The sequence below is a fragment of the Eubalaena glacialis genome, chromosome 10 (assembly GCF_028564815.1).
Source record: "Eubalaena glacialis isolate mEubGla1 chromosome 10, mEubGla1.1.hap2.+ XY, whole genome shotgun sequence".
NCBI lineage: Eukaryota > Metazoa > Chordata > Mammalia > Artiodactyla > Balaenidae > Eubalaena > Eubalaena glacialis.
Window position 1 is genome coordinate 50,233,305 of NC_083725.1, and position 14,620 is coordinate 50,247,924.

At 45.7% G+C, this 14,620-nt stretch overlaps 1 protein-coding gene across 1 annotated transcript in view; it reads right to left on the minus strand.

Moving 5' to 3' along the window:
* Positions 1–486: 486 nt before the first annotated feature.
* PANX1 (pannexin 1) overlaps positions 487–14,620 on the minus strand; it is a 40,697-nt gene continuing 26,563 nt past the window's right edge. Inside the window, exons 3-5 of the mRNA XM_061202699.1 lie at positions 3,528–3,751; positions 1,788–2,446; positions 487–1,231 (exon numbers count right to left, since the gene is read on the minus strand). Of these exons, the coding sequence (XP_061058682.1) occupies positions 1,152–1,231; positions 1,788–2,446; positions 3,528–3,751 (963 nt within the window). The 3' untranslated portion in view covers positions 487–1,151. The remainder of the gene's footprint in view (positions 1,232–1,787; positions 2,447–3,527; positions 3,752–14,620) is intronic.

A 14,620-nucleotide genomic window follows, 5' to 3' on the forward strand; every position in this document is an offset into this window, starting at 1 on the left:
CTGGGTCAGCCTTAAATGTTTATGAAACAATGCTTGGGTGATACACTATATACCCATTTGTAACATTTATTCTATAATTCCCCGTCAATGCTAGAATGTTCTTCCCAAATGGCCTCAATTTTGACATCACACGATTCTAAATTTAAATGAATTTTTAAAAGATGTTCTTAAATATAAATAAACTGTGAAGTTGTTCTGGCTCCAAGCACACCCATGTGGCAGATGTCATTTATATGCTCTGATCGTAATAGGCAAAATGTCCCTCACTTTAAGCTTTCTGTGTTCTGTGAATTTGTTTAAGTAACATCCTGTCTCAAATGCTTTCGACAACAGAGGACTTCCCTGCAGACAACCTCTTCCAAAGTGATTGGATTAATTTGTTCTGTATGTTCAGCTTTCCCCACTGGGCTCTTTCAGAAGCATTCTTTTCTGTATGGAAGTCACAATATCCTTTCGATGCTATCTTATTAACAAAGTTCTCAGTCAGAGCAGCACTTGGGTCCGCTGCCCTTTGCAGCAGAGGGCATCACATAGTGGCTAGAGGATCTCGGTTGGTCAAGGTTGACAGGTAGCAGGGTCCAGAGCCTGGTGTACAAGAATCGAGGCTCCAGCAACTCTTCCAATGTAGGATACTGCCAGGAGCAGATCCACCTATGGGTCCACAGTCAGCCAGTGAATATTTTTCTCATCCAACAGTCACTAGGGCACAGACAAGATTCATATTAAATTATACCCTGACATGTTTATTATTATTTCATAAAACAAAACAAAAAAAACTCCCAAAGTCCTTGCTTTCCAGTAGCTCTGAGGCTCGTTGCACCATCTGTACGTAAAGGTGTTTTTCTCTGAGGCCCTAAAAGGTCTGTTACTCTTACTAGGATTAGTCTTTCCACCTTCTGTCTGATGATGACGTACACATCTACGTTTGCTGTGGCTTACTTGTCTCCACGTTGTCTCGTAGGAAGCTCATGAACCATCCTCCACAACGTTTTGTTGACCATCGTTTTCACCAGGGACTCAGTAAGACATACTCAGTATCTCTGCTGAGAATCATCTACTGTGAACCAGCTGGGTACCTGCCAGAGGTGCTTCAGCCAAAATGAATCCCATGTTGCCCAGGTCACTGATCTGAAGTTCACGGGAAAAAATCATCAGCAAGAAGTATCCAGAAGTCTCTGTCGAGCATTCTGCTCTCCATTATTTATTTTCGTTCCATTGTGTACATTCAAATCTGTCAAAATGGAAAACAAGTATTTATGACAGAAGTCCCTCGGCAGGACCCATCAGCACTAATTAACTTCTGCTATAAATCTACCTCCTGGTCTTTGCCTTACCCAGTTAATCTTAGCCTCATTGCAGAGCAGCTGAAGTTGGGTCAGAGCGACAATTAAATCAATAAACTCTCAGTCTCTTTTGTAAGCGATGGAGAATGACAGACAAGACGATCAGCAGTATAGGGAGAAAAGCCAGTAAAACAAGACAAAAATTAGCAAGAATGACATCAGAGAAGAATGCTTGAGCAAGGGGTGGAGTATGAGAAAGACAGAAAATGAGGAGAAGGAAGAGAGCACAGCCCAGAGAAAGCACAGATGCTTTCCTCTGGAAATTTGGGGCAGCACCAATGCTTTCCCCTCTCTCTCCAGCACTGAGGGGTTTCACCTAAAACCACACCAGGAAAATGGTTTAACAACGGTGGGCAGGGGTAAAGACTGTCAGTCATTCATAAAAGGCGGCTGCAGAGGTGCTCTGTGGGCTTCCCCAGCTTCCACCCTGAGAGCTAAGCCTACCTTTGAGATCTGCCGTCTGGTCCCCTTGCTCCTCTGCCATCCTCTCCACGGGCTCAGGATTTTTGCCATCAACCACGTCCATCTTGATCATGCCGAGGTTCGTCAGAAGAAGCATGGGGTCAATGCCCTGACAACTGCTTTTAATATTCTCCAGAACCTTAAGACACTTGTACGACTTGAGTTCACTAATATTCTCCTCCAAGAAAAGAATGTAGAGGCTCAAGTCGTTGTACCCTTCCGACTTGAAATGCAGAACGTCAAAAGTGGGCAGGATTTCATACACTTTGAGAACATCCGTCTTCTGTCGGAATGGAACAAACAGCGTGTAGACCACCAGGGGAGCCAGCACGACATACACCACGAGGTTGATGAAACTGAGCAACTGGAAGATGCCGACGGCAATGAGTTTGCACTGGAACCGATCGGGGACAGTGCTGTCATTTTTCAGGATGCCGGATTTGATGTTGCAGATGAACTCATCCGAGAGGGAGGAGAGGCTAAAGTAATAGCCCAGGTAGACGCCTGCTAACAGTATAATGCTGAGTGACAGCACCCGACAGCTGATGTACTTGACAATTAAATTTTTGGAGTTTTTCTTTGTCTTTAAGTACTGCTCCACAATTGGGTACTTGAAGTGGCTTTCTGATATCTCCCACAAACTGAAAAGAAACAAATAAAAATAATTTAAACCCTTAACCAAGACTGTCAAATAGAAACACATTCAACAGTATCACACCGAAAATCTCCAATGCCTTCCCTCCCATACTTCTCTACCTGTAACTTCACTAGAGTACCAGGGAATAAAATCAGGGTTTTTTTTTTAAAAAAAAAAAAGTAGGGAAAGCAATAATAAAACACTTTCCCCCCTTAATATTTTAAGGAAGGTCTAGTTCATTAAATGTTCTACTTGCAAATTCTTAGAACAACTCCGGGCACCTAGGGAATGTTAAATGTTTGTTAAATAAATTTGCTAGTTCTTATTCTGCTGCTGTGTTTTTAACCTATATTTACCATTCAAGTGTGTAGAATAAGGTAAAGAAAATTTTTCTAGCCTAACCGGAACACATATGCCTCCTATAGGCGAGCAGCAGAAGGTCAACAGGTGGGTGGTGGGTGTGGGTTTAGCCTGCGGGCCCACAGACCGGGTCCAGGTCCCAGGTCTCCCACCTAAAGCTATAAGACAGTGTTATTTACCTAGAAAAAAAAAAGGGGGGGGGATAAATAAATGCCGTTATCTGTAATGATGTTTTGAGGATGAGATAACGTAATTTAGAAAACTCAAGTGTCTGAGCTATATTAAGTATTTTTAAAAATGAGAGCTATTAATAATATTGCTATTGTCAATAACAAAAACCAGAGCAAGAATGTGAAAAAAGCAAGGCGCTGTCTACTTGTTCCCCATTTCCCTCCCATCTGTTCTCTGTGCTCAGGGGCCTCATCATCCTCTGTGCTTCTCCATGAAGGGGTAGGTCAAAGCAACCAGCGCTGCATTTGAGAACATGAGACAGCGATGTTTCACTCCACAAGGGAAGGACTCTTGATGTGACGACAGGTGCTGGGGCAGACAGGTGGGGGTGAGATTTGGGGCAGTGGGCCTTCCTGGCTCCCAAAGGGGGTCACCAGGTGGATGACAGTTCCCCATGTACTGGTAGTGAGAAGCCTAAGCCCAGATGGGCAGGAGAAGGGCTGCTAACTCATACTCCCAAATCCTGATGGGCTAGCTGCTGGGGGCTAAGTTACCTTTGCCCCAGGTTCTCATTAACTTCTCGAGCTGGGCAGGCACCGTCTCTCAAGTCCAGGTCACGCACGCTCTTCGCAGCTCTAATTGCGCGGTTGTAAACTTTGTCAAGTTCTTCCATGATAAATTTCAAATCTGAGCAAAGATGAGGAACAGCTGCGAAACGCCAGAACAGGGAGGGAAGGTACAGCAGGATGGCCACCAGTAACAGGATGTAGGGGAAAAACTGAAAAATAGGAGAGCGAATCACGGGATCAACAGACCACCCCCCGAAGTAACCGTGCTAAGCGCTGCTAGCGGTTTTCTCATTTTGACACAAAAGTGCACGCCCACATTGCTTGTGAAAGTCAGGCTCCTTACCCAATAACTACTTCTTATGGCTAAATTCACCTGTCCAGGTAATACATGACGCTGGTAACTACCTTTCCCCCCTCCACTTCGATAGACTTTAATTTGAAATCACTCGCAACTACATGGTGACACATGGTGTCTCCTCCCTAATTACAGAAGGAAACAAAAAAATAAAATTATTCCCCCTGTCCTTTAGAATAATCCCTTGACAAAATCGCAATTAAGGAACATGTAAATGTCACAGTGGCCTCTGGGTTCTTCTTTTTTTTTTTTTTTTTTTTTTTAATTGCTATGGTTTTAGGAGGTCACTAAGGCTTTTAGAACTCTGTTTTTTTTCCTCTCTGGAATTTGGGAGAATGACAGAAATGCATAACGTTGCTCAAAACAAATTAGAAAAATGTTGGCTTCAGTGATCCTGTAATCAGCCCATGAAACAGCTAAAATAAGCAGGTAAAATTCACAAAATGCAGAACGGACTTCCATAGTGGACAGACCGTGAGGGCAACCCAACATCCTCATTTTACAGCCAGATAATCTCAAGCCCGGAGAAGCCAACCACAATGGGTGACAGTCATGAGGGGAGCAACCCGATCTGGATGTACATTCAAAACAAATGAGAGGGGATTCAGAAGTCAGAGGGAGCGAAGAGCATCCAGTAACCAGGTCCGCAGGGCAGTACGGAAAGGCTTAGCCTCAGAGAAGACGCAGGAAGCTGCAGCCAGAACAGATCTGAAGTTAAACTCAGCGTAGTGGTCTTCGCAGCGAGGTTGCTGAGCCTCTGACCTCAGTTTCCCTATCTATCAAATGGTCACGTAATACAGGTGTTATAAAGATTAAATTAGATAATTTATGGAAAATGCTTTGCATGGTGCCTGGCATGTCATAGGCTCTAAAACACAGCAGCTAAAACCAACGGAAAGGCTACTGAGTGGGCACGTTATCTTCAATCCTCACAATGACCCTGGCAAAGCCATTGCCGATGGCCTCACTTTGCAAAGAGGACGCCCAGAGCAGTTTCTGGCCACAGAGCACAAAGCTGGTGATAGAGACGGAATATGAAGCTTGACCTTTCTGATCCCAGAGCCATGGCTCTTTCACCGTAATACACTGCAAATTATTTTACTTCTCTGGAAAACTCCTCCCTGCCTTTGGATTGGTCTCTCTCCACAGCTCCTCGGAGTTGTAACAGGAAGAGGTTACGATGGCCTTGAGTTGACACAAAACTCCCACCCCGACCTCTCTGGGAGCCGGCAGCAGACCAAGTAAGAGTGTGACTCTCACTATAGATCAGATGTACAGAAAAGTTGCAAAGATGGTCCAGTGCGTTCTCGAATAACCTTCATCCAGTTTTCCCCTCTGTTGACATCGGACATCTCCATGGCACACTTGTCAAGACGAAGGAACCATCGTTGGCACATTACCATTAGCTACATTTCAGGCTTTTATTTGGATTTCTCCAGTGTTCCCATTATTGTCTTCTTTCTGTTTCAAGATCCCATCCAGGGTATCCATTGAGTTTTATTGTCACGTCTCCCTAGACAGCTTGGTTCTGTGACAGCTCCTCAGTCTTTCCTTGTTTTTCATGAAGAGTCACATTTTTAAATGCATAAAATAACACATAAATTCGCAAAGGAAATGGATGATGTTGATATACAGCTGTCACAACATTAAAAGACAAATGTGTATGTGCGTCTTTGTCAACACATTTAATGGGATCTAACAGATGGTCCAACAACACAGTAACTCTGAAGTGATGAAGAGTAAAAAATACTCCAAGATAGCTGTGATTTCTGTGGGTGACAGTCACACATGGCACTAATACCACTAGAGATTCTTGCCTACTTACATACATATTTTTTAATGTTAAGTTTTAGCTTGAAGTACATAAAAAATAAAGCTGCCCTCTGTTTTCTTATCCTAGCTCGTGGACTTCCTGATGCTATCATGGAGCCCGCTTAAGGAATCCCTGCCCCAAGGGCAAGAGAAATAGCACAAATGGCTCAGAAACTCCGCAAAGCCCTCACCAACGCAGCTGCTTCCCTTTGGGGTTCTGGCATGGGATGGGGTCCTCAAAACTACTAATCCAATTTGCAAAGAGCTGCTACACAATGACATACACAACAGGCTGTGATTAGCTGCATTTTGGCTACATAATTCATAGTTGGCTACACTGAAACGCAGTGTTCCTTCAATGCTAGTCACTTTGAAGGGTGCCCATTAGTATCAAAATTTAACTGTGTGACGTTGAGTTGGTGCTGCTTCCATAACTGAAAGAAACAGACATTTCCTCTGGGAACCACAGAGGGAACAGTATTTCTAACTTGGGGCTGTGGAATACGTGTATAAGTCACTTTTGGTTCAAAGCTACTTGAACAATAGCATTTTATCTCAAACTGTTCTTTTGAATTAGGAAGTGACTGTTTACAGTCTGTAGCAATTTTTCTAACATGCCAACACGGTGCAATAATTAGCACCAATGAATAGCTCAACAATGCTCACTGCAATTTGAAAAATGAATGTTTAAAGGTATTACGTGAATGTTTAAAGGTGTTTGCTTTCTTCTAAAATATCCTTGTACCTTGATCACCTCTAGGGGAATGTAGTTGAATGCCCCGTTTCTTAGTTTTTCTCCATAGTTAAACCTCTGTTTTCTTTTTCATCAAACGTAAAAAGGTGATTTGCAGTGAATCTGCAGCAAGATGGCTTTAAAATGAATTCAAATGAAATCAGAATCCAAAAAAAGCATTATAGTCTTTAAAATCCTTTTGCCCAAATAAGGAACATGGAAAAACTACCGAGCTTTATGAGTACATCTGCTGGATGGGAACAGCTTTGTTTCTAAGCTCTGTCTACTCCCAATTAGTTCTGAGATGCTTGGCATCTTTCAAAGCTATGATTGCATGATTCTGTACGATGCCCATGTTAGTTAGTGCTGAGCTATTCCAAAGTTGGTGAAGCTTCTCACAGCAAGCTGAAACCAAGAACTAGGTACACTTTTCAGTCTATCTGCCTTAAAATTTTGTTTTGTTTCTGGAAAGGGTTGTAGTTAGAACAACAGACCCTCCAGATGGCAGGGACCTTGGAGGGGATCTGCCCCAGCCTCCCTCCATGTTCAGCCTCCCTCCTAGCTCATCTAAGGCAAAGGAGCATCCAATTAGGACTGAACGACTCCTTCCGTGAAACGGATGTGATCACGTCTTATGGGATTAAATGCGGATGGGTAAATTCATTCAAAAACACATCCTGGGCACCTGCCAGGTATCAGGCAGTGGGCTGGGAGCATGGCCCCAAAGAGGAAGTGCACAGTTTGCCCCAGGACCACACAGGTCAGGTGGGAATACCAGTTAATAATTAAATAATCAAAACGTAAAAGTGATGATCACAAAATATGTAGTACTGAGGGAATAGAGATGTCCTTGGGGAGGTGAGGGAAGGCTTTGTAAAAGAGGTAACGTCTGAGCTATGTCTTAAATTTCAGTGAGGCAAAACAACAACAACAAAAAACCCATAAAGCACTATTATGGGGACTTCCCTGGTGGCGCAGTGGTTAAGAATCTGCCTGGCAATGCAGGGGACACGGGTTCGAGGCCTGGTCTGGGAAGATCCCACATGCCACCAAGCAACTAAGCCCGTGTGCCACAACTACTGAGCCTGTGCTCTAGAGCCTGCGAGCCACAACTACTGAGCCCACGTGCCACAATCACTGAAGCCCGCGGACCTAGAGCCCACGCTCCACAACGAGAGAAGCCACTGCAATGAGAAGCCTGCACACCACAACGAAGAGTAGCCCCCGCTCGCCGCAACTAGAGAAAGCCCGCGCACAGCAACAAAGACCCAATGCAGCCAAAAATAAATTAAAAAAAAAAAAAGCACTATTATGTTAAGACTCAGCTCTCTGTGGCCCTTCAGACATCCTCTTTCCTCTGTCTAGAATTCTTTCTCCTTGTCTACCTGGTGAATTCTCACCCATCCCTGGCACCAAAGTAAATGAGCAAGCCCACAGCTGAGGAAGTAGTAAGAGCTGAGGCTGGAAGGGTGTGTAGTAGGTTCAAAAACTCATGTCCACCCCGAACCTCAGAACATGACACTGTTTGGACATAGAGTTTTTGCAGATGTAACTAGTGAAGATGAGGTCATACTAACTTAAGGTGGGCCCTAATCCAGTGACTGGTATCCCTCTAAGCACACAGAGACACACAGGGGAGACACCACGTGAAGACAGACGCAGAGACTGGAGCGATGCATCTACAAGGCAAGGAATGCCAAGGATTGCCGCCCACCACCACAAACTAGCAGAGAGGCATGCAATGGATCCTCCCCTCTGAGCCCCATAGAAGGAACCGACTCTGCTGACACCCTGATTTCCAAATCTAGGAGAGAAGACATTTCTGTTCTTTCAAGCTACTGAGTTTGTGGTCATTTGTCACGGCAGTCCTAGGAGACTCATACAAAGGGGAAGCAGGGACCGAATTATGAAGCTCCCACAGTATGGGAAGCCGCCGGTGGGGGGCATGATGGGAATTTATTTTACAAAGATTATTACAGCCGTGAAGAAAGAAAGACACTGGAGAGGAGAGACGAGGCAGGAGCTTACTGCAGCAAAGAGGGGCTAAGGGATAAGCACTAACTAAGGCAGCAGCAATGGGGAGAGGAAGACAGACTTGAGACTACACAGAGGGGGAAACATACCTTCCAGTGCCCAGTTGGAAGTGATGGATGGAAAAGGGGAAGAACTAAGGCTAATCCTGGGTTTCTGGCTTACATGAGGGCATGGGTGGTGGTACCAGTAGTTGAAATAAAGAAGCAAGGAGGAAAAGATTCACAGCAGAGGGGAGTCAGGCAGACCTGAGAAGATGAGAGTCTGAACGCGAGATATCTGTAGTTAAGGCAGGGGTGGTGGAGGTGTAGTTAAGGCACTGCCCTGGTGGAGGTGTGTCGTACATAACTAAAAAAAAGAAGACAATCTGGCCATCCTCGCAACTCTGGCTTTTGTAGCTCATAGATGGTCAAAGCCAAGAACATGGCTGGGATCATCCAAGGAGAACACGGAGAAGAAGACAAGAGAACCAGGGAGGACATGAGACCCTAACATTTAAGGGTCAGTTGGCAGGAAGCAGGTAAACCAAGAACAAATTCCATAGGGGAAGCGATACATAAGGATTCGTGAAAGATGTGGGTTCTTGAATGCATGTTGTTTGGATAGTGATGCATTTAAAGATAACCTCAAATATGGGAAGTCCAATGAGTGAAGAGCTCCCCAGAATGGCTGATGCATTCCATGGGCAGTTTACAGAGGAGAGAGAATTAAGGGGGTATGTCATTCTATTCTGCACTCAAGGGAAGACACCCAAGGCAGCAGGCTTCGTGCTGGGTGACATTCTGGGAGGGACCTAACAGGAGGAGAGACCTGTAAAAGAGAAGATGGCAAGCAGAGCATTTGTGTGTGAAAGAAGAAAAGACTCCTGTCAATAGAATTAGAACCAAGTTATAAGGAAGCAAGGAAAAACCTTCCTAAAGATCTGTATGAACATGATATGGACTATCCTATGAGGCAGGGAGTTCTCTTTCACTGGATCATCTGGGAGGGCTTCAGAGCTCTAGATCAGGGATGGGCAAACCTTTTCCCGCAAAGGGCCAGACGGGAAATGCCTGTGAGCCATATGGCCTCTGTCACAACTAGGCAACTCTGTCATAGTATAAAAGCAGACACAGGTAATAACGTGTAAATGAATGGGCATGGCTGTATTCCAATAAAACTATCTGCAGAAATGGGTGATGGGCTGGATTTGGCTGGAGCATGTATGTCAGTTTGCCAGCCCCTGCCCTGGATCTTTGCTTTGCAAAGAGTGGTCCACAGACAAGCACCCTCAGTATCAGCTGGGAGCTTGTTAGAAATGCAGAATGCAGGCCCCCATCAGACCTGCTGAATCTGAGTCTATATTTCAATAAGATCTCCAGGTGATCTGCGTGCACACAGAGTTTGGGAAACACTGGTTTAGATGAGTGGTGTCTACACTGGAACCCAACCTGGCCCAGCAGAAGCAGACTCTCCTAAAAAGTAGATAAAAAACCACATTCCTGGCCTTAACCCCACAGGTTCCAACTTGTGTTCTGGATGGGGCCTAGGACCCTGTGTTTTCACACAGATAATGCTAAGGTTTGAAAAACTCTGGTCTGGAAGCCTCAGAGAACCCCTGCAACTAAGTTTCTGTGAATCCACTTAAAGGAAATATAGCAAGATTTGACAACTGTTAATTTTATTTTCTTGTTGTTTTTCAGTCAAAAACTGGCTTTTCTGTTTCAGAAAGAAATCTTGCCTAACAGTGGCCTACTTTATGAACTTGAACAAAGAGACCAGAACACCCAAAAAAGGCCAGTTGTCTAACAGTCCTAGAGTGCCACCTGCTGGCCCCTTGAATGCACCCGTATTTCCACCAGAGACTCCTGAGATACTAGAGGCTACTAGAAATAAAGGGAGCGGGAGAGAAAGGGAGCTGAAACAGGGCAGGAGAAATGAAAGAAGTAGGTGGGGAGGGATGACAGCATGAATTCTACCACTGCCATAAACTACACCAATACATACTTCAATATTACACTGAGTAACTTCTTTGGGGTGGGAATTTGGGTCTCCTGGTTTTAACTCTGGCATCAGAAGTGAGTTGAGAAGTGTTCACATAAACCCTGTGCCTCTAACCCCCTCATTGTGAGCACCAGTCAGAATGCTCCTAGAGACCTAAGTCTGGTTCTGATCAGGACCTGCAAGCCACCTCATTCCTCTCCTCCCTTCCATATGTGTGCCCTGATCACCCACTGTGGACTGTGCATTGTTCTCGGGGTACAGTGATGAACAAGACACGTCATGGTCTCCGCCTGCATGGAACTTAGAGTCTTGGAAATAAAGAATCAATTAAGGAGAATTAAGACAAGTAATGACCATATCCCAGGGTGATTCCAGGAAAAGTACAGGCTGCTCTGGGAATACACAACCAAGCAACACAGACCAGGGTGGAGTGAAGCTGATATTCTGCTTGGCCACTGGCCCATTTCTAGGATCTGAGTGTCTGAGGCAGGGCATGTAGTCTACTGTCTACACAGCAGGCCCACAGTTTTATTCCTGGAAGCTTCACATTGACCCACCTGGCCCTTGAAGCAGTCTGAACTGGCAACAACCCTCAGTCTAGAGGTTTAGAGGAAGCTTCTAGGTGGAAATGATATTTAAGCTGAGACTGGGAAAATGCATTAGGAGTTCACCGGATTTGGAAGTGAGGCTGCAGTGGTTCACAAGGGCCAGAGGGAGAGTGAACCTTGTTAGCCAAAATAGTTTTGTTTTGTTTTGTTTTTTTTAAAGAAATAAAGACATTTCATAGGGACACTGGAGGGTTTTGTTTAGGGAAATGACAGTCAGGCAAAAAAGAACACCTGTGATTATGTGGAAAGGGGTAGAAGGAGAGTAGGAATGACAGCAGCAAGATGGGCAAGAGGACGGCCGGCTGCCCTAGGGGCTGGACAGAAGGATGAAGAGTTTAAGAGCTCCTTATGAAAACAGACCTGATGGGGCTCAGTGACTAACAGGATGTGGGGATGGAGAAAGAGTCAAAATGGCCCTCAGACTTCTGGCTGATGTAACAGGATGGTTGGTGGTGTCATTAACTGAGCTAGAGGTCACAGTGGGGACAGGCAGGAAACGGAAGTTCAGCTCTGAACAAGCTGTGCCGGAGGCACGTGCCAGACCTTCAAGTGTTCAAGTTCAGGGTTCAGCTGGGTGTGTGGGTCTGGAGCTCAAGAGAGAAGGCTGGGTTGGAGACAAAGACCTGGCTGTGAACAGCCCACGGAAAGAAACTGAAACCAGGGCCATGAAATGGTCCAGGGAGGGGGTGCAGAGGAGGTGGCCTAGGACAGAACTCCAACTTCTCAGAGATGGACAAAGGGAGACTCTAACCAGAGAGTCAAGAGAGCATCTGCAGGAGGGCGTGGTCCACCGGACTGGATGTCAGAGAGAAGCCAAGTAGCATAAGCCCCAGCGAGTGAGAATTAACTTAGCAACAGGGAGGTCGTAGGTGACCTTGGCAAGATCAGTTTGGTGGAGACGGACGTGCTAAAATGTCAGTGGGAAGACAGCCTGCGAGAAGGGATGGGTTGAGGATGCAGAGGAGAAAGATGGGAAGGAGGTGTTCCTGCAGCCGGGGAGGGGGATCCAGAGCACGGTGGGTCACACAGGAGAGCAGCTTCATTCGGGAGAAGGGGCCTCATCCATTCACCAAAAGGACAGGGAAGGCTGGTGCTGCGTGGGGACATCGGGGACGTGTGATGGCAGGGAGCTGAGGGTGTTCTCGTGTCCGAGCTGCCGTCTGCTCTGAAGGGGGTGGGGGAGGGCCTCGGAGGGCAGGAGGTGGCGGTACGGGGTGGGATGTCCTAACGTAGCTCTAGGTAATGAGGCACACAGAGCGAGGCGTCCACCGGAACGGTGACAAGTGGAAAGGAGGTGAAAGTCCTTGGAGAAAGAGAATGGTGCATCAGATGCGTCATCTGGGAGGACCCAGAAGGCACCCTAGGGTAAAGAACTCTCACCAAAGTCCTGAATGAATGAGGGGGTGGGGATGATATAGCTGGGTGTCAAGAACGAAGAACTAATCTAAGGAGGTGGGTTTTTACATGACGGAAGCACAGAGTGAGGAGTAGAGATATGGGAAGATGACACACATCTTCACGTCCACCCTGAATTAAGGACCCCCTGGGTCCACAGTGGGCTCCCCCACTGGACAGCTCTTCTGCTGGAAAGACCCTCTTGGTGCTGAGCTAAAGTTCACCAACTGGTAAACTTTCACTAACAGGTGAGAGTCTAGATTTCTGAAGCCACACAAATCAAACCTGCACCTTTTCACATGTGAAAAACACCTGAAATCTGACAGAGGCCATGTGCTCAACCCATCTGGCCATGGGACTTTGGACAAGGCATCGCCTGCCGTCGTCCTCCGCATCCCCTCTGTGAAATGAGGAGCCTGGAGGAGATGGTCCCAGCCAGCTGAAGAGTCATGAGCCCATTGAGTGTGGAGAGGCCAAAAGAAATCCAACAGGAAAAGCTTTCTAAACTTGAAAAAAGAATCCAGCAACCCAACATTTGGGCATGTACTCAAAAGAACCGAAAGCAGGGACTCGAACTGATATCTATACACCCATGTTCACAGCAGCATTATTCACAAAAGCCAAGAGGTGGAAACAACTCAAGTATCCACTGATGGATGAATGGATAAACAAAATGTGGCGTATACATACAATGGAATATTATTCAGCCTTTAAAAGGAAGAGGATTCCGATGCATGCTACAACACGGGTGAAACTGGAAAACATTATGCTAAGTGAAATAAGCCAGACACAAAAGAACAAATATTATTTGATTCCACTTATATGAGGTACCTAGAGTAGGCAGACTCAAAGAGACAGAGAGCAGAGTGGTGGTTGCCAGGGTTGGGGAAGGGGAGACAGGGAGTTAGTGTTTAATGAGTACAGAGTGTCAGTTTGGGAAGACAAAAAAGTTCAGATGCATGGTGATGATGGCTGCACAACAGAGTGAATGTACTTAATGCCACTGAACTGCACACCTAAAAACGGCTAAAACGGTGACTCTTATGATGTGTATACTTTCTCACATACACACACCACTTGAAAAGGCATCAATGTGAAAATAAGGCAGCTGTGATTACAGAATCTGGCCTGGCTAAGAAAGTCACACTTATCCAAGTAAGATCCTCCTATCTTATCTGAATCTCCTGTGGGTCTGTTTCTAGTTCTGGGTTTTCTCTCGTACTCTGGTTATTTTTGATTGAGTGCTGAACATCACATATGAAAAAACTGGAGCAAGAATCTGAGGCTCTGGATGAAGTTACTTCCTCCAGGGAGGACTGGCTTATTTTTGCTTCTGGCTGGCAGGTGAACTAGAGACACTGACAATCCCAAATCTTCTTCATTCAATTGATACTGAAATGCTCTGAACCAAGACTCTAGACCCTATGAGGGCTGGCTGAACTCTGGATCACCCCTCACTCCTCAGTGATGGCCTTTCAAGCCTACGGTGTTGACCAGGGTCCTTCCAACTTGGCCTATTCAATTTTTGTCTCCAGCCCTGTGAATCTGGCAAGAACTCTGCTCAGATCCTCAGCCAAACTTCCACCAAAACAAGCTAGACTACCATCAACAGAAAGAGAGCTCCTTCATCTTTCACTAACACTGAAAACTTAAGGCTTGACTACCCACGCTGCTCTACAAGACTTCCCCTCCTATCCTGCAGGGGCAGTGGGAGCCCAGAGACCTGATTCTCATCTTACAGCCAGCAACTAGTCCTGTGACTCCTGGGCGTGACCTCTCAAGGTGTCCTTATCCTCACGTGTAAAATGCATTTGGATCACAATCTTTGTATTTCTTCCTGCTCTAAAGGTTTTGCAGTCTCCAACGTCCCTGCCAACTCTTACATTGGACAATCCCAGGATACACATTCCTATTCTGTGGATCCATCAATCTCCAGCCCAGCCACTGATTACAACTTTCCATTCCCAGAAGACCATTAAAACAAACAGATTTAAACTACAACAGCACGCATTTAGATTTGCAAACAAAGATGTTCAGTCTCTAGAACTGTGCCCATTCATACGGAAGATCCTTATTACTTGCTGCCCGGGCTACTACGTCATGCAAAGTTGATGAGGACTCAACTGACACTAAGGCTGAAAGTCCAAGAGAAAAGCCCAAC